General features: G+C 40.0%; 1 protein-coding gene and 1 long non-coding RNA gene across 2 annotated transcripts; both read left to right on the forward strand.

Annotated features, from left to right (window-relative positions):
* Positions 1–3,846: 3,846 nt before the first annotated feature.
* Positions 3,847–4,625, forward strand: LOC311271523. Its single transcript, XR_014624432.1, has 3 exons — positions 3,847–3,969; positions 4,060–4,103; positions 4,383–4,625. It is a non-coding gene; the product is annotated as an uncharacterized lncRNA (long non-coding RNA).
* Positions 4,626–9,790: 5,165 nt separating this feature from the next.
* Positions 9,791–19,393, forward strand: LOC311271377 (uncharacterized protein; the record flags this gene model as incomplete). The annotated part of the gene is made up of 11 exons (XM_084377018.1): positions 9,791–9,851; positions 10,111–10,316; positions 10,758–10,851; positions 10,987–11,043; positions 16,088–16,135; positions 16,338–16,424; positions 16,526–16,554; positions 16,721–16,789; positions 17,006–17,074; positions 17,291–17,359; positions 18,635–19,393. 11 exons carry the CDS (start codon positions 9,791–9,793, stop codon positions 18,767–18,769), a joined length of 924 nt encoding a protein of 307 aa, XP_084233144.1. The 3' UTR covers positions 18,770–19,393.
* Positions 19,394–20,222: the final 829 nt, after the last annotated feature.

Below are 20,222 nucleotides of genomic sequence, written 5' to 3' on the forward strand. Positions count from 1 at the left end.
CACCTTCACCAGTCAGCTCATGTGGAACATCCTCACCACCTGCTCATATGGACTTATGTATACGGATTTATCAACGTCTGTAACTAAAGTCAGTGACAGGCCTCACAGAGTCGTTACACTTGTGTTCAGAGAGGAATTAAAACTCTCCTGGAGGAACATGGATGCTTTTCATCTCAGTCAGGACATGAGCAGTGGTCACTTCAGCCTCTTGTGGTCGAAATGAGTACAACAGAAAGAAACAAAATATGAGATTCAAATTCCTCTTGAGCATTTTTTGTTTGTTTGTTTTCACTGTGTAACACACAAACATTTAAGAGCTTAGAAAATGGATCACCAGAAAAAATCTTTCACTTGCCCCTCAGGGCTTGTGTAGTTTAACAATAAACTATAAAACGACAATAAGTTGCATTTGTACAAATATTTATCTCAACTAACATCTTCAAATATGCATCAAATGCAGATGTTTGTCAGTTTAGAAAGATGGAAAAAAAGATTTAAAAGATCATCATCTAATTAAATATAGTGCTTGGACCAGGAGTTGCGTTGTGTCGGATCCTGTAGATGTTGTACTGGGCAAATCTACAGGATCATGCAAGAGCAGTGATGTTGGGGGTGCAGGATAGTCTGTCGTCGAGGATTACATCCAAGTTCCTCACAGTCGATAAAGACAATACTGTGACGTCCTTGACAGTGACTGACAGGTCACTGTCGAGGGCAGTGCGAGGGCAGTCTTTCCCCGGGATGAAGAGGAGTTCAGTTTTATGAAGGTTGAGCTTGAGGTGATGCGCAGTTGTCGAAGCGGAGATGTCTGCAAGACATTCCGAGATGCACGTTGCAACCTGGGTGCACACAATGTGTCTGTGTGCAGGGGAACTCATTTTAACTCACTTTCATTTAGCATTGTTGTTCACATATTTGTGTGTGTGTTTGAATGTGTTTTCAGCCTTAATGGAGTCAGTAACAGTCTTCTCTTTATTATATCTGTTAACAATATCATCTGCAAATAAAGACATCTTCAACACTTGTTTGTGAGCATGCAGCACAATAAACCTCTAAACCACAGCTTATACATACTGTATGCAGTAAACATTGCCCCTTTGCAAAGTAAATATTTTTATCATTGATGTAGCTCTAATATATTTACATTTTAGCCATTCCTGTTTCACTATTTGTGACAATTAAAAGTATAATATACAAGAATTCTGAATCAAAATGTCTCAAAACAACTTTGTTATATATTTTGTTGAGTTGTGTACTTGCAGTACATCATCCCAAATGTTTGCAACAATGTTGTCGCCGCTGCTGCTTCCATCACAGGGAAGTCGGCGAACAAGACTAAATTAAGGTGAATACAATTTTAAACATCTGTGAACATTTGTACCTATAAGTCACATCAGATAGATGTTCATCAGCAGTGGTGGTTGTTTAATGGTGTGTTCATCAACAGAGAAGTGAATTTGATGGCAGGAACATTTGTATTTATTTGCTTTACTCATGCCAGTTTACTTTACTGTAAACTAGGTGTGTGTGTCTGTGAGGTTAAATTCAGGACAACTCTCTGTGAATTCAGTAGCCTACTCACCACAGACTCTGCTTCTCTCTCTTCTTCCCCTCTCCTCTCTGTATCTTTACGTTCATGAAGTGAAGTACATTTCCTCTCCAGCTCCAGTCAGCAGTCAACATTACACAACATAAACACCTGACAATGGAGGTCAGCTCCACAGATCGCTGCTGCAGTCAGAAGTGAACATTAATCCACTTTGTAATCCCAAAAGTTTAAAAGTAATCCATTCTGGGCCCTGTATTGTTTTCTGTATACAAGCTTCCTCTCAGCCTGATCATCCAGAAGCATGTTGTTTCCAGCATTATTATGCAGATGATACACAGCTCTATGTCCGTCTCAAGTCCATGAATTCATGCACTTTAGATTATCTACTCACCTGCCTCTGTGATATTAAATGCAGGATGTCACAAAAGTCTCTATAATTAAATGATGACAAATGATTCGTTTGTTGTCTCAGTGAGTCCAAACCTTCCAGGAGTTCAAGTTGTTTTCAACAGAATTTGATAAGCGCCTCTTTGTCTTCTGTCCTAATAAAGTGTGGACTTGAGACTCAATAAGAGTCTTCATATAGTTTGTTTGTTACAGTGTTTGATTGACTCAAACATTTTCCTTCGTCTTGTAATCAGTGACTTTGTCATCTTCACTCGCTCATTCCAGTTTCACAGGATCTTTGTCGGGCTGTTGTGACCTCCGACCTCTGACCTCTTCACTGATGGCTGCGCTCATGTTGCTGATCAAGAGTTTGTGGTTGCTGTCAGTCACTGTGGATGACGGTAAACTATGTTTAAAACCTGCAAAAATGGAAATTGTGACATTTACAAGAAATTCAGTGAGATAAAAATCTAAAACAGACTAAGAATAAGAATGAGGAAGTGACATCATACAAACCACAGGAAGTAGGATCAGCTTCTCTCGACTAAAGCACGACTTTAGAAACTCAGATGATCATAAGAACAGAGACAGAAGAAGGAGAGAGACAGAGAATCATGATGGTCGGTTTCAAATGGATTCAAATGTCTTTATTTCTTACAGCGATGCTTCAGTTCACAGGTAAGAAGACGTATATCACATATAGAAATGGAAGGTGCATGGCAATAATGTACTTTATTAAACATATTTGATTGAAGTAAGACAACAAAATGTGTTGTTTGTTTACAACGTGGTGAGTTTAGTGAACTTTTAGAAACAAGGATAAAGAAATATCACAGATTTTTTCTCATTTCAGTTTATTTTCATATTTTTCTCTGATCTTGTAAACAGGAGCAGCTGGGAACCTTCCAGCCTCCTTAACTGTCAGAGTTGGAGATGACGTCACTTTGCCTTGTGAAAATGTGATAAAGCCTCAGCAACAATGTGACAGCACCACCTGGATCTTCAAGGAGTCAGGAAACAAACCAACAGTAGAGCTGGTTAAACTTGGACAGATTGGTGAAAATGCCAAAGTTAAATCAGACAGACTGAGTGTTACAGAGAACTGTTCTCTGGTTGTGAAGAAGGTCACAGTCGAGGATGTTGGTCTTTACAACTGTCAGCAGTATAAATCAAGAGAAGAGGCAAGAAGTTCAGACTCTGAGGTTTATCTGTCTGTTGTCTCCAGTGAGTATTTACATCATAATGTTTTGATATCAAACTGTGAAACATTACAATAATTATGATCACAGTGATGAAGTTAATTTTACTCTTGTTGTCTTTCTCTCACAATATCTCCAATTTCACAAGTAACTGAACATCAGAACGATGATGTGGTGACATTAATCTGCTCTGTGTCGACATATGAACAATGTACACACACAGTGAATTGGCTGTATGAGGGTAAAGAGGTGGATAAAGATAACCAAGGTGTAACTACATCACAGTCTTCCTGCTCTGCCTCTGTGCGTACTCTGACTTATCATTACATTTACAAGTCAGAGTTTGAATTTCTTAACTGTGAAGTGACTGATGGTAACAAAGAGCAGCAGCTGTTTCCCTTCAGACTTCAGTCATCAGGAAAGAAACCGGGTGAGAATATGTTGAGCTTCAAACTGATTTGAATAATTACAGAAAATATTTGTTCATTTTAAGGATTTGACATTTTAATATTACATCACAACAAGTTTTGCACTGAACAGTTTGTTGAGTTGTGTTTATCTGTTCAGGTGAGGAGACAACAACAACAACAACAACAACAACAAAACCGCCAACGACAACTGATGATGCTTCAACAGAACTACAAGGTAGTGACTCAACATTGTTGTTTGTTTGTATAATCTCTGTCTCACATTAATAACTTTGTTCTCTGACATGATGTTTCTGCTCCACAGCTCGTACAGATTGTTCTGTTGTCAACTACATCATGTTGGTTCTGCGTGTGGCTGAACTCGTCCTAATTACTGTGATTACTGTTCTTCTCATCAGAGCTCGAGGTGAGAAAATTCACACCAACATTTGTTTGGACTGATGAACACAAACTGTCAGTTTAGAGCTGAAATGTTACTCTGTGCTTTATTTTCCAGGGAACCAGAGACCAGTGAGGCGTTCAGGTGCAGCAGCCAGTCAGGTAAAGATCATATCAGATCAGACAGCAGCTGGTGGTGCATTCAGGTTCAGCTGATTCTGTTTATAAACATCAACAGACAGCTGGGAGGAACATATGGAGCACGTCTGGGATAATATATACATACACACACATACTGTATGAATATATATACGTAAGTGATGGTGCGTTCAGGTGTTGTCAGATTATTTCTTATTTCTTGTGTTAAATGTGGGTCAATGATGTGAAAGTTGTCAGTTGAAGTGTGTCAGAGTGACAGTTTGTTTGTGTTGTGTTTCACAGGTGGATCATGATGAAGATGAAGATGATGGTGTGGTGAAATATGAAAACTGTGGAGACACTTCTGCCTCTGTCAGACTCCACTGAAGAGTTCAGAGCTGATTTGAAGATTTCCTGCTTGTTGTTGAAGCTGCAGCAGCTTGAGCTCAGTTTCATGTCTCTGTGTGCAGAAGAACTCATTTTAACTCACTTTCATTTAGCATTGTTGTTCACATATTTGTGTGTGTTAAATGTGTTTTCAGTCTTAATGGAGTCAGTAACAGTCTTCTCTATTTATATCTGTTAACAATATCATCTGCAAATAAAGACATCTTCACCACTTCACTCCATTCTGTGTTTTGTGACTCCTTCATGTACTAACAGTGTCATAATGGAAAGTCAATATTCTCTACTATGAATGTCTTGACTCTACTAGTAGTAAACTTTCCCTCTGGTGGCTTGAACAGCTCTGTTCTCTCTGGACACTAAAATATGTCTTAATACAGATAGAAATGCAGCCAAAGTGAGCTGAGAATGTCCAGAAATCTAATAACTCAGGCTACTTTCAGAAGGTTTGGATGCACAGGACCACCTACTCTGACCTAAAATCTTAAATGTCCAACTAGTCGTGTCTGCAGTGAGCATACAGCATGAAAAACCTCCAGACCACAGATGAAGTATTGTAACTGTCCAGTTGAACAGCACATATTGTGGAGGCTTGATGCTGCTGTTGTACCCACATTCTCATCAAAACACTTCCCCTTCACTTCTCTGAGAGAAACAAGTGCAGAGAAAGAAGGAGGAACCAACAGACCTCAGTCCACTAACATATCATCTTATCTGTGATCTTTCCAGCTGCTACAGTATCACCATATTACACCACGGACATCAAGAGTCAAACTGTGCTGGACGAGGAGTTTGACTCTTCACCTGTCTGTTCATGTGAGCTGTCAAATCCTTTTGACACTACACATGAATACATGAACCATGACTCCTGTCTGTTTTACCATAAACACTTTCTCAGGAAACAGCAAACATTTATCTGAACTAACCATCTTCACACGGTCAACTTCCTCTTCTTCTTCTTCTCTGGAAGTGAAATACATCATTGTCACAAAAACATCGTGGGACTGGACAAGGCCTAAACTTGAGACTCAGTCATATATGTAATATATTTTTACAGCATTAGATTGACTAAGTGGATGCAGAACAACATTCCTTTGCATAATTCAGATTTTGACAGAAAAATAAAAAGACAAAAACAACAGAAAGACTTACTGCTTAAAGGCCTCAACTACATTGATGCGACAACTGACGGGTGAGAAACAAGTCTGACACCCTGACAGGAAGTCACACCTTACTACTCACAGGAGCGGCTGTGTGCATCCTACACAAAAACTAAAGTTCATGAACTCGTGCAGTTCAGAGCTTAAGATCATGAGATAGAAGAGAAGATTGATGGACTCATTCAGGTGGATTAAAATGTTTTTATCTCTGCTGCTTCGTTACAGGTAAGGAAGAAAATGACACGTTTCGCACACATTTACAGACAGACTGAGACTTAAATCTGACTGCTCTCTGGTTATAAAGACAGTCACAGCTGAGGATCATGGTCATTACAGCTGCAGACAGTTCAAATCAGGAGAGAAACACGGTGAAGACACTAATTATGATCTGTCTGTTGTCACGAGTGAGTATTCCATTATGAAGTTTTCAGCTCAAACTGTCTTGTTGGAACAAAACACTGAAACACTGCTATGATTACAGCGATTAAGTTAGTTTTACTTACATTTACTTGAAAACACATCGATGAGGATGTATGAGAGAAAATGTTAGAATGTAAATAGCACCCACTTAAAATGTCTGTTGTTCTTGTTCTGCTGGAGCGTCTGCTGATCCCAGCGACCTGTACGCCACCGTCAACAAACCAAAGAAATAAGTAATCATAGCATAGTTACAGCTCAGTTCATCACAAAGATTTTACTGAAGATGAAAGACAGTGATAAATGTTTTATTATGTTTTTTTAATGAGAAGATCAGTGTCAGAATGGATTGCTGTAAAAAGCCTTTTTGTCCAGCAGGGGGAGCAGTAGATTAAGTAATAGCACAATGTTAAAAGGAGCTGTTGTAACCAGTGGTGGAAGGAGTATTCAGATCCTTTGATTAAGTCCAAGTACTAGTACCATATTGTGAAAATACTCCACTACAAGCAAAAGTCCTGCAGTCAAAACCTTACTGAGATAAAAGTACGAAAATATTAGCAAAATGTGCTTCAAGTATTAGAAGTAAAAGTACTCATTCTGCAGTAAAATGGTCCCTGTCAGTGTTTTCCTGTTATATCTAATGTTTTTGGATCAATATTACTGCTGCATTAATGCGTATGTGTCGTTTTACTGCTGTAGATGTTTCAGACTGAGCTCATTTTAACACCTTCATACTGTTGGCTGTGGCTGTCCTGTGAGAAGAGAGGAGAGTTGTCTCAACTCATCTATCCGTTTATCACAAAGATTCAACATCAGGCGTCATTAGGCTCATTTTAGGGGGGCTTCAGCTTCAGACAAATTCAATATAATGTGGCCAGACTATGAGTTTAAATAAATAAAACAGTTATTATTAATTTAAATGTGATCATAAATCTTAGTTTCCCTTCACTTCATAGCGGAAGCGGTAGAGAGTCAGAGTCAGTGCGTCGTTATCCAGTCCATTCCACTTGTTCATATAGAGCACGCCCACATCACTGAAGTCCAGTCCACGTTTTCCCTGCAACCTACTGTAGGTTGCCCTCGGTACCTGGGTACCTGCAGTGTGTGTACCGGGAGCGGAGCACACAGAACCGACTAGAGCAGCATTAGGAGAAGAACGTGAACAAGAATTGATATACGAATTTTTTTCAAGAGAGTAAGTATTCATCACTGCTGATAGTAACAGTAAGTTAGCTGCAGCCCCCCAGCTAACAGCAGAAAGCCCCACGTAATTGCCAAATGCTCCCTGTTTGACAAGAGCTGAGCACATTCATGTATGATTTTCATCAGTGGAAAATATTAATAATAATAATAATAATAATAATAATAATAATAATAATAAAAATAATAAAAATAATACATTAATAATAATCACTCCACCACCCCTATTGACCTGTAGGAGTCAGGACAGAGGAGCAGAGAGAGTGAGAGGGGAGAAACCTCTACTGGAAAGGTGAGTCTAAAGGATTTCACAGGATAGAGTCATTTGTGATGCAGACAGTCTTGGAATTTTATGGAACTCGATATGAATATGAAATATGAAACATTTCAGTCCAAGTGCACCATATAAGACTTATTTAACTTGAGCTTTTATTTAGGAGAGTAATGATTGGAAAGTGGAGATAGCCAAGAGAGAGATGTATAAGCCAAATTAGCCTGGCCCAAATATTTTCAAGAGTACCTTAATATAACTGTAATTTATGTAATTAAGTAATATTTTTTCAGGGCTTGAAATTGCATATAGTTTTGGCTAATACATGTGGGCTCTTAATGAATAAGAAGCATTGGCTAAATACGGCACTGTAACTATGTGGATTTTTTTCTTTTTTTGTTGTTGTTAATGCTGTGAACATACAGTACTTCCTGTGTTTGTTGTTGTACTGTGTTAAAAATGTAATGGTGGCCTAAAACATTTACACAGTAAAGTATCTCTGTTAAATCTGTCCAAAACGTGCAATTTCTCAGTTTTTGTTAGCTGTTTGTGAAATTAAACATTCGCTCACATTCTGTGCATCTCCTGGGGGCTAAGCCCCCCCTGTCCCTAAAACCTAGTGACGCCCCTGTTCAACATCAACACAGCTGGAGTAGACATAAAGTTGCATAAATGGAAATTACCTTAAATTTGTATTTAAAGTTTGACCAGTGTACACCACTTTAACACACTGTGTTTAGGGGAGAACTACTGATGTGAAAAACTAGTATAAAGTGTTTTGTCGCTCCAGAGGAGCCTGCATGTAAGCTGACACATTGCTGCTAGTGATGTCAGTCAGTGGCTCGGTTGCATTGTGGGTAATGTATGTGCCAGGTTTTGAGGTTAGATAAAATAAGAAAAGAAAAGATGTACCTTTACTGATCGCCATTTTATAACCTCAAAATACCCGTGTCTGAGAGTAACAGTAGTTGTTTATTACCTTATTTACTCTAACTCTGCTCATATTAAATAGTCAGAAACTAGTGTGTAGGTGACATACCAGCCTATTCAAAGAGCAAAACGCATGAAACTGCATAAACTTGTATAATTCCCTTAAAGTTTTTTGTCAAGGTTAGGGCTTTAAAAACTGATATAAACTATAGATTGCTGGATTTGAAATCGTATTATCTACATGATGCATCAATCACCGAGAGGCTGGTGTATAAGTGCCTAAGGAGAGAGGAGAAAGAAAAGAGAGTGGGTCAGTTGTCTACACGATCACTCATTGGCTGTTTTAGGCTCGAGGGCCTCTGCTGTGAAATGAGGGTGTTTTTGATATACAATCACGTTTGTTTATAGTTTGTTTTTTTGCCATTTTGTCACCAATGAATCATGGAATACTGTGTTTCTGGCTTAAAATTCATTTAGTGGACATTTGGGAATAAGAAAATACAGTTTTCGTTTTTTTGTTTTGTTGTTTGAGTTTGATGCACTACTGATACATCCAGACACTTTATTGGTGAGATGACAACACTTCATACATGCTAGTTTGTTGTCTAGTTTGTTTATTTGTTGATTTGACCTTGAACTAGCCTAGGAGTGCAATGTTAGACCAGTGGACTGCTTTTCAAACCCTGGTGCCTACATTACCCACAATGCAACTTAGCCACTGAGTGACATCACTGGAAGCAGTTTATCAGATTACATGCAGCTTCCTGTTGAGCCACAAAATGGCAAACTACTTTTTCACATATGCAGTAGCACTCCCCGAGACCTGTAAACACACTTTAATGTAAGTAATTGGTGGAGTTACCCTTTAAGTATAGTACTTGAGTACATTTCCATCCACCACTGGTAATAACACAACATTTTGTGGCTGCTTGAAATGTAAATGAACATAATATATGGAATATTTTGCTTGATAAACTTGCTGTCAGGAGCTTTAACGTGCGTGTGTTGAGTTGTAGTCTTCTGTTATTTTGTTTCCTGTTATCGTTTACATGCAGCAATATTAGCATCTAAATGTCTGTTCAGATCATTTTTGATGTTTTTTGTGAGAAAATGATTAAAGGAAACTAACAGGAAGTGGGACAGCCATCAGTGAAGGAGGGCATTAAAAGCTGATGCAATCGGCAACAACTGCGATATGAGCGAAAAAATAGATGACAGCACCGATAAAGAACTTAGACTTTACCAATTAGAGGAAATGAATTCAACATTTCTCTGTGAGAAGTTTAGAGACTTACAAGTACAGGGAGCAGAGAGAGAAATGAGGCACGATGGCTGAATTCAAATGGATTAAAATGTCTTTATTTCTGATGCTGGTGCTTCACTTTACAGGTGAGGATACATATGACCTGTGTATGACTGACAGAAACATTAAAACAGCTAATTTATCAATGTGATTAATGGGACTTTATGACCTAACCTTCAGTTAGACAAGACAGTCAAGCAATAGTAAAACTGATCAATTCTGGAAAACAGAAAAAAGGATGAGGCATATTTGCATTTTTTTTAATCGAAAATTATCCACAAACTGACACTAATAGTCATATTTTTATTTCTCTTTATTGTTTATGTTTTTGTCTCTTCTTCTCAGCAGCAGCGACCGGACAGTCTGTCTCCTCCATCACTATCAGAGTTGGAGATGAAGTCACTTTGCCTTGTAACAATGTGATAGATGGTCAGAATAACTGTGACAGTACAACATGGCTCTTCAGTGGTTCAAGTAGCACACCAGTAGTAGCGCTGGTTGATCTCGGACGGATTGATGAAGATGCCAAAGCTAAATCAGACAGACTGAGTGTAACAAAGAGTTGTTCTCTGGTTATAAAGAATGTCACAGTCAAGGATGTTGGTCGTTATGATTGTCAGCAATACAAATCACACATACATCAAGGTCCAGGCTCTGTGGTTTTTCTGTCTGTTGTCTCCAGTGAGTATTTACATCATAATGTTTTCAGATCAAACTGTGAAACATTACAATAATTATGATCACAGTGATGAAGTTAATTTTACTCTTGTTGTCTTTCTCTCACAATATCTCCATCTTCACTAGTGACTGAACATCAGAACGATGATGTGGTGACATTAATCTGCTCTGTGTCGACATACGGACGATGTAGACACACAGTGAATTGGCTGTATGAGGGTAAAGAGGTGGATAAAGATAACCAAGGTGTAACTACATCACAGTCTTCCTGCTCTGCCTCTGTGCGTGCTGTGTCTTATCATCACATTTTCAAGTCAGGGTTTAAATTTCTGACGTGTTCAGTGACTGATGGTAACAAAGAGCAGCAGCTGTTTCCCTTCAGACTTCAGTCATCAGGAAAGAAACCAGGTGAGAATATGTTGATCTTCAAACTGATGTGAATAATTACAGAAGATATTTGATTATTTCAAGAAAGATTAGACATTTTAATATTACATCACAACAAGTTTTGTACTGAACAGTTTGTTATGTTTATCTGTTCAGGTGTGGAGACAAAAACAACAAAACCGCCAATGACAACTGATGATGCTTCAACACAAGGTATTGTGTCAGCACTCATTTCTCTCTCTCTCTCTCTCTCTCTGAGTGGGTGCGCATTTCAGTGAGTGTGTGTTTCTGTCTTTTGTTTGTTTGTTTGATTGTTTGTTAGATTTATTACTGCAGTTGTATTTTGTGCTGTAGTTTAAAGCGGTCTAGTTCCGAACAGGCCTCGGCTGGAAGTCATGCCGACTCATGGAGTCTGAGGCGTGGGGCTGGAGAAGCTCACACGCCGACACGCCATATAAAGTCGACGTATAAAGTCCACATCTAGGATGAACAATGGAGTCTCTATTTTTCTGGACAGCGTTGATAAAGTGAGCATGGTTGTTGAACGTGCTGTAGTGATCCAGGACACCATTGTTCAGGTGGTACCGCTGGTTAATCCAGCCAGAAAGATCATTTTGTCCAAAGTCCCTCCGTTCATTAGTGATGACATGTTGCAGAGAGAACTGGCAAGACACGGACAGTTAATGTCTCAATCAAGCTGATTCCTCTGGGCTGTAAATGTCCACACCTGAAACACGTTGTCTCCTTCAGAAGGCAGGTCTTTATGGTTCTGAAGAACAACACTGACGAGTTCAACTTGATGTTGAAGTTCAGAGTGGAGGTTTTGGATCACATCGTTTATGCGTCTTCTGAGAGGATGAAATGTTTTGGCTGTGGAGTGGAGGGTCACCTCATCCGGACCTGTCCACAGAAACAAGATGCTGGGACAAATAATGGTGAGACTGCAGCACCAGGTCCAGAACAAGAACACACACAGAGTTCACAGCAGGAAGACACACAGACAGTGCCCAATTTGGTGCCCTAGGCAAGATTTTAGCTGGCACCCCCTCACATCGCAGTCAATTTCACAATCCATTTTCATACACTCACACAGAAACTACATGTATGTATACAAGATTTTATTTCTTTTAAGTAAAAAATATCGCACCAAATAAAAACTGAGGAAACAAGTGATAGATGAAAAATACAATATAAATAAGGTATTGCACAAACATTAAAGAATATTCTATTTACATACAAAATAAAAACAGTGAACATGAAAACAAGTGACATAAAATGAATTAAAAATACAATATAAAAAAGTATCTGCCGCAGAATGTGACAAGAATGTCACAAAAACCTAAATTAGTTCAGTGTAAGCTCTGGAGTCTGAAGTGGAGGAACTCCAAGACTTAGCTGAGGCCACAGGAGACCAACGGCATACTGACTTAAAAAGTCTCTTTTAGTCAACCTGCTGAGTGTCTCAGCTCAGGGGGTTCTGGTTACGTCCCACTTTCAGAATGTAGCTCAGACAGATGTTCCATCACACTTCTTCTTTGGTCTGGAGCACAAGAATGGACAGAAGAGGTTCATTCACAGTTTAAGGTCTGACACTGGTCCGGTGCTGACTGATCACAATGCAATCCACAAACATGCTGTCAATTTTTACAGTAACCTGTTTAAATGTGAGCACAGAGAGGAGCAGGCAGTGTCTCAAAGCTTCTATACTGGTCTTCCTCAGGTAGAGCAGCAGAGTAATGTTGAGTTGGAAGCAGCTCTCTCTGATGAGCTCTATGCTGCTCTGCAGAGCATGCAGCAGAGTGGGAAAGCTCCTGGAATAGACAGTCTACCTGTTGACTTTTATAAGTCTTTCTGGTCAGTGGTGGGAGGGGATCTGCTGGCAGTACTGAGTGACAGTCTCACCGAGGGCGTCTGCCCCTGAGCTGCAGGAGGGCGGTCCTTACCTTACTGCCTCAGAAAGGTGACCTGAAGTTCATCAAACACTGGAGGCCTGTGTCACTGCTCTGATCTGATTATAAGCTGCTGTCCAAGGTGTTGGCGACCAGGCTGAGCAGAGTGAGGAACAAGTGATTCAGTGTGATCAGACCTACTGTGTACCAGGCAGACTGATTTCTGATAACATTATTTTGATTTGTGACTTTTTAGAGATCTGTAAGCTGTTTGGCCTCAAAGCTGGCATCATATCAATGGATCAGGAAAAAGCTTTTGATGTTAGCATGAATATTTATGGCTCACATTGAGCTCCTTTGGTTTAAGTCCTGGTTTTATTGATAAAGTAAGGGGTTTTATATTGCGATATGCAGAGCGTCCTGAAAATGAATGGTGGTTTGAGCGCTCCTATTCAGGTTCAAAGGGGAGTTAGACAAGGCTGCGCTCTCTCTGGCATGTTATACTATTCTACTATTCCAGGTTGTAAAGCACCTTTAAAATTGTCAGCCTGTGCAGACGATGTGGTCATCCTGGTGGACAGCCAGCAGGATATTGATGTGTTGGTAAAAGATGTCGTCCAGTTCGGATCAATATCCTCAGCCAAGGTTAACTGGGACAGACGTGAAGCCCTCAGTGTTGGTGGACTGGAGAAGAAGCTCAGTTTAACTGGGGGGTTTGATTTGGAAGACGGGGGGCTGAAATACTTAGGAGGGTTTTTAGGTGATCCTTTGTTTGTTCTTGATAACTGGGAGAATGTTCTCGAAAAGGTCAAAGGTCGTTTGACAAGGTGGAAGTGGATTAAAACCAAAATGTCCTACAGAGGTCAAGTCCTCATCACTGACTATTTGGTATTGTCCACTTTATGGCATTGTCTGTCATGTGTTGACCCCCCACCTGATCTGCTGTCAAAGATCCAGGCTCTTCTTGTTGACTTCTTCTGGGACAGACTGCACTGGGTGCCTCAGTGCGTGCTGTATCTGCCAAGGAATGACGAAGGACAGGGCCTGATCCACCTCAGCAGCAGGGGGGGTACCTTCCATTTCCAGTTCTTACAAAGGTTTCTGTGTGGTCCTGCTGATTTAGTGTGAAGGCTGCTGGCTTGCACCATTTTGAGTCAGTTAGGTGGACTTGGACTGAACAGATCTTTGTTTCTGATGGACTCAAAGCAGCCGAACATCAAGGAATGACTTGATTTTTATCGTGGACTGTTTAAGGTGTGGAGCTTGTTAAAGAAGCAGAGGCTGGGACACCACAGCTCAGTGTACTGGCTGCTCCAAGAACCAGTTATCAATGGGACCCGTTTCAGTGCAGGCTGTCAGGTGGGATCCACTCTGCTCAGGCAGTTCTGTGTGTCTAATGTGGTGACTCTGGGAGATGTAGTTCAGCTCGCAGGTGCAAACATTGACAATGCAGCTCCTCTTACCTGCTGCTTAGAGGTGAAATCGACTCGGGCTGTCTCTCTGTTGCTCAGCAAATGAGAGAAGCTCTTACACTTAGTGAGCAGACTTTGTTACAACAGTATTGTGACGGCTTTATTAAACCTGATGAGAACGATGTTTTTCCTTCAGTGAGCATTACCCCAGACTTCAAGGACTGTACAGGACTGTTCTTAAAAATGAGAGTTCCTCTGAGTTTTCTTTTCAAGATGCAAATAGAAAATTAGTGTATAAAAGGTTTGTCGAAGTTTTGCAGAGGGACAAACTGAATGGCAGAACTGACACTCCATGGAGAGCTCACTCAGGCCTTAGTGATGGTGTTGGACCTGAATGGAGAGCACTGTATAAGCCACCATTGATCAAAAGAGTTGCTGACCTGCAGTGGAGGGTTTTAGATGGTATCGTCGCTGTGAATGTGTTTGTCTCAGTCATTAACTCTGATGTAAGTCATGTCTGTCCATTTTGCACTCATGGTGAGACACTTTTTCATTGTTTCATGGAGTGTTTTCGACTGCTGCCTCTATTTATAATGTTGGAACACGTTTTCAGACTATTTGAGTGAGTGGAAGTTTTTTTGAAACATATGTTCATTCTGGGCTCCAGGTACTCCCAGAAAAATAAAGACAACCAGCTTTTTAATTTCATTGTGGGGAGGGCAAAGATGGCCGTGTATCTGAGCAGAAGAAACAGAATAGAGAAAGCTGTGGATGATGATGCTGACAAAAACAACAGAAAGACTTACTGCTTGCAGGTCTCAACCACATTAATGCGACAACTGACGGGTGAGAAACAAGACTGACATCCTGACAGGAAGTCACACCTTACTACTCACAAGAACGGCTGTGTGCATCGTACACAATAGCTTAAGTTCATAAACTCAGTTCAGAGCTTAAGAACATGATAGAAGAGAAGATCGATGGACTCATTCAGGTGGATTCAAATGTTTTTATCTCTGATTCTGCTGTTTCAACTCGCTCTTGGCTGGACTCCCAGCCTCTGTGACTAAACCATTGCAGCATATCCCGAACGCTGCAGCGCGCCTTGTTTTCAATCTACCCAAATTGTCCCATGTGACCCCCCTCCTCCGTGCCCTCCACTGGCTTCCAGTTGCAGCCCGCATCTGATTCAAGACGATACTAGCCTACGAGGCCGTCAACGGAACTGCACCCATCTACCTCCAAACACTGGTCAGACCACATGCCCCAGCGCGAGCACTTCGCTCCACTACATCAGATGGCGGGCTAGTACCGCCATCGCTGAGAGCAAGCAAAGGTCGCTCAGCGAAGTCGCGACTCTTCTCTGTTCTGGCGCCTCAGTGGTGAAGCAAACTCCCGACCAATGTCAGGACAGCAGAGTCACTTGCCATCTTCCGCAAAAGACTCAAGACTCGCTTGTTCAGACTACACCTCGTTGTCACAAGTTCAGCTCAAACTCTCTTGTCAGAACAAAACACTGAAACATGACTATGATTACAGCGATTAAGTTAATTTTACTTAAAAACACATTGGTGTTGTGGCTGTATGAGAGTAAATGTTAGAATGTTAATAGCACCCACTTAAAATGTCTGTTTCACCGCGTCGTCACGAAAACCTTGAGTTGTGATCTTATCGGAACAATTCACCAAAAAGTTAAATTCAGTCATATCCTCACCCCCATGCTGATGGAAAGTCTGGTGAAGTTTTGTAACCCACAAAACATTTCTGGAGCTTCACAGCAAAACAGCGTTTCAGTATTCTCCTAAACAACTGCATGTGGGTGAGTAGATAATGACTGAATTTTCATTTTTGGGTGAACCTATCCATCCAGTTTTCAAGATGATATAATTCGTCTGCATAGGGTTACTGAAGGTCATAAGATGGATGATGGTAATTTCTTTGTTTTCACTTGTCCAGGTACAACCACAAAACCAGCCACAGCCAAACCAACGACAACACCAACAAGTAAATCAACAACAACAGCAGCAGCAGCAGAAAGCACACAATCAGAGACAAACACAACAGCATCTATGATCATTGTAGATCCATCCACAGGACAAATGAATAAATCGAATATAAGACATATACTATGCAGTTTAAGAACACATCACAGCTCATCATCACAACCCCACTGACAGTATTTTGCCCTTCTTGATTCTCTTTCCAGTTTGGTGGTGGTTCGTCATCGTGGCTGTTGGTGTAGCAGCGCTCATAATAACTGTTGTTGCACTCGTCAGATGGAGGAGAACTGAAGGTGAGAACATTCACAGGTTAAAACTTTTAACAAACAAGATTTTTTTTTTTTGCCAGGATTTTCACTGCGGAAGTTCACAGTGACACATTTTGTCTTTTCAGGGAACAAAACACAGATGGAAGAAAACACTGTGAGTTTACATAATGCAAAAAATAATATATAAACCAGCTGTTGAATGGGGCACACAGTGACTCCTGGAATTACACCAGTTGAGCTGAAATGAAGTGGAGAGATTAAAGAGTGAGTCATTTTAAAACTACATGTTACTGAGCAGCCATGTTGTCTTCTCTGTGTAGGCTGATCCTGAAGATGGTCTTCACTACGCCTCCGTCAGCTACACCAGGAAGACCAACAGTAAAGATCAGGTGAGCTGTCTGACTGGTTGGTAGTGAGGAAAAAGACAAAGTAAACTAAATAATAAACTACCATACAACATTTTTATTTGAAAAACATATAACTTGACCTCCTTGTCAATAGTAATGGAATTTAAAATAATGTTAAAAAAGAACAGAGCAAAGTTAGAAGCATGAGTCATTTTAAACTACATGTTACTGGGCAGCCATATTGTCTTCTCTGTGTAGGCTGATCCTGAAGATGGTGTTCACTACGCCTCCGTCAGCTACACCAGGAAGACCAACAGTAAAGATCAGGTGAGCTGTCTGACTGGTTGGTAGTGAGGAAAAAGACAAAGTAAACTAAATAATAAACTACCATACAACATTTTTATTTGAAAAACATATAACTTGACCTCCTTGTCAATAGTAATGGAATTTAAAATAATGTTAAAAAAGAACAGAGCAAAGTTAGAAGCATGAGTCATTTTAAACTACATGTTACTGAGCAGCCATGTTGTCTTCTCTGTGTAGGCTGATCCTGAAGATGGTGTTCACTACGCCTCCGTCAGCTACACCAGGAAGACCAACAGTAAAGCCTGGGTAAGCTGGTGATGAATGAAAACACTTCACGGGTCAGAAAAACAGGAACGATTCTTTATTTTACCTTTAAAGTTCACGGGCGTTAGCATCATGACTACCACTGGCAGCCTGGCTACTGTCCAAAGTAAAAAAACAACAGAAAGAATCCCAATTTGACCTAGAAACCCTGATATCAGTGCTGTAAAGAGACAGAGTAAAACAATCAGTTGTATTAATAAGTGGGCAAACACATACCAGCATGGGAATGGACTTTGACACAACACCGGTGCTCTCCATCCTGTGAATGCCTGTCCGTTCACTCTTGTTTTACCTTGGTTTCAATGGCAGACACATTTCATTTGTACTGTAATTAGACCTTTGTTCTTCCAGGAAAAATCCAGACCACTGAGAGTCTGAATATCAAAGTGAAAGTGAGGTTTATAAGGAACCAATCTAACTTTTAAAACATCAAATCAGCTTAAAATGACAGCACCTGCCTTGTAATTTCCCCTCTTATAATACCAGCAAAAATGAGGGTTTAGTCAGGAAAAGCCACAGGAACATTAGGGGAGATCGAAGCCAGGAAACAAATAAGCAGTAATGAGTTGATTTAAAGTTGAGTGAAAAGCAGTCAAGTTTCTATTTTTCTAAGGATGGGAGATGTAACATATTGTGTTCGTAAGCACCAGTGTTGATAACTGCACCTGCAGTACCTGTGTGACGTCATGACTCAAGTATGCTCGTAGCACGGAAGTAAACAACACAGTACAGCTCTATGCTCGTGTGTGGTTCTTTCAGCAATACATTACACCCATAATACCAGCAAAAATGAGTGTTTAGTCAGGAAAAGCCACAGGAACGTCAGAGGAGATCAAAGCCAGGAAACATGTATTATTCAGTCGACTACATAGTGGGTTGACAATCACAGCTAAACACACAGCTTGGGAGTGTGTTGCTGCTGCAGTGCACATTGTTCATAAGGCTCATGTAAAGTTCCCCACAGGCTTGGACACGTGTGTCCCTACTGTAACTGCAGTACCCCGACATAACCAGAGGGGAAGTCAAGTCTAGACTTTGCTTAGAGATGCAAAGTCTCATTTGTTATTAAACTGACGTTATTGAATCAGTTCTGTGTTGTTTTGTTGCTCCTTTTAATGTTGTTTCATATTTCATAATTAAGCATCCTGTTGTGTTTATGTGCTGCTGCATATCATAATTTTGCCTTAACTTGTATTATTCTGTGTCATTCAATGTAATGTAATTTATAAGTTGTCTTGTTTATTTATTGTTTGCCAGATTCTGGGTAAGGATGAAGATGATGATGATGATGATGCAGTGACCTACACCACCGTGAAAACCTCCTCTTGTTCTGCTGGAGCGTCTGCTGATCCCAGCGACCTGTACGCCACCGTCAACAAACCAAAGAAATAAGTAATCATAGCATAGTTACAGCTCAGTTCATTACAAAGTTTTGCTTTGATGAAAGACAGTGATAAATGTTTTATTATGTTTTTTTATTAGAAGATCAGTATCAGAATGGATTGCTGTAAAAAGCCTTTTTGTCCAGCAGGGGGAGCAGTAGATTAAATAAATAGCACAATGTTAAAAGGAGCTGTAGTAACCAGTGGTGGAAGGAGTATTCAGATCCTTTGATTAAGTCCAAGTACTAATACCATATTCTGAAAATACTCCACTACAAGCAAAAGTCCTGCAGTCAAAACCTTACTGAGATAAAAGTACGAAAATATTAGCAAAATGTGCTTCAAGTATTAGAAGTAAAAGTACTCATTCTGCAGTAAAATGGTCCCTGTCAGTGTTTTCCTGTTATATCTAATGTTTTTGGATCAATATTACTGCTGCATTAATGCATATGTGTCGTTTTACTGCTGTAGATGTTTCAGGCTGAGCTCATTTTAACACCTTCATATACTGTTTTATATGGTTGTTTATGACAATAGTTGTTTGTTTCCTTATTTACTCTAACTTGTATAATTCCCTTGCAAAGTACATGTGTTTGGAAGAACTGTTCGGGTTAAAAATGTAAAATTGAGACTTTTTATTATGTCTTGTCGGAAATGGAAACTGAACACTTTCCAATAAAATATATGGGAAAAAAATGAATTCAGGTGGATTACATTTTCTTTATTTCTGATGCTGGTGGTCAGTCTGACGGGTAAGGATACAAAACTGCATTCATATTACTAATTGTTGAGTACTCTTCCTTTAACTGAGACGGACAAGTTTAGTTTGTAACATGTTGATTTTAATGAACTCTTTGACACTGAAAAGGAGATGTTGTATCTAAAATTAACATCACAAACTGTGAGCATAACAGTGAAAATCATTTTTTATTTATATTTGACATTTCACTCTCCCAGAACCTGGGAAACATTCCTCCTATGTTGTCAAAGTTGGAGATGAAGTCACTCTGTCTTGTGAATATGTGAAACATGATCAGGAGAAGTGTGACAGTACTTAGTGGTTCTTCTTTGGTGCAGTAATGTTATTTGAACATGGGCAAGCCCAAACTAATGTCACAGAGAACTGTTCTCTGGTCATAGGGAAAGTCACAGTGGAGGACAACGGTGGCTACACCTGCACACAGTTCAAATCAGGAGAACAACAAGGTCCAGACACTTGTGTTTATCTCACCAGTGAGTAATAACATCATAATGTTTTCAGCTCAAACAGTGTCACCAACAACAACCACAGTGTCACCAACAACAACCACAGTGTCACCAACAACCACAGCGTCACCAACAACAACCACAGTGTCACCAACAACAGGTAATAAGTTGAAGGAAATCAGAAGGTAAAAACACATTTGCTGACAACAACAATGAGACAGTTGATCCAGAAATTAAAGAGACGGTACAAGAACGAC

Source organism: Pagrus pagrus, assembly GCF_965226575.1.
Source record: "Pagrus pagrus genome assembly, chromosome: 16".
Classification (NCBI taxonomy): domain Eukaryota; kingdom Metazoa; phylum Chordata; class Actinopteri; order Spariformes; family Sparidae; genus Pagrus; species Pagrus pagrus.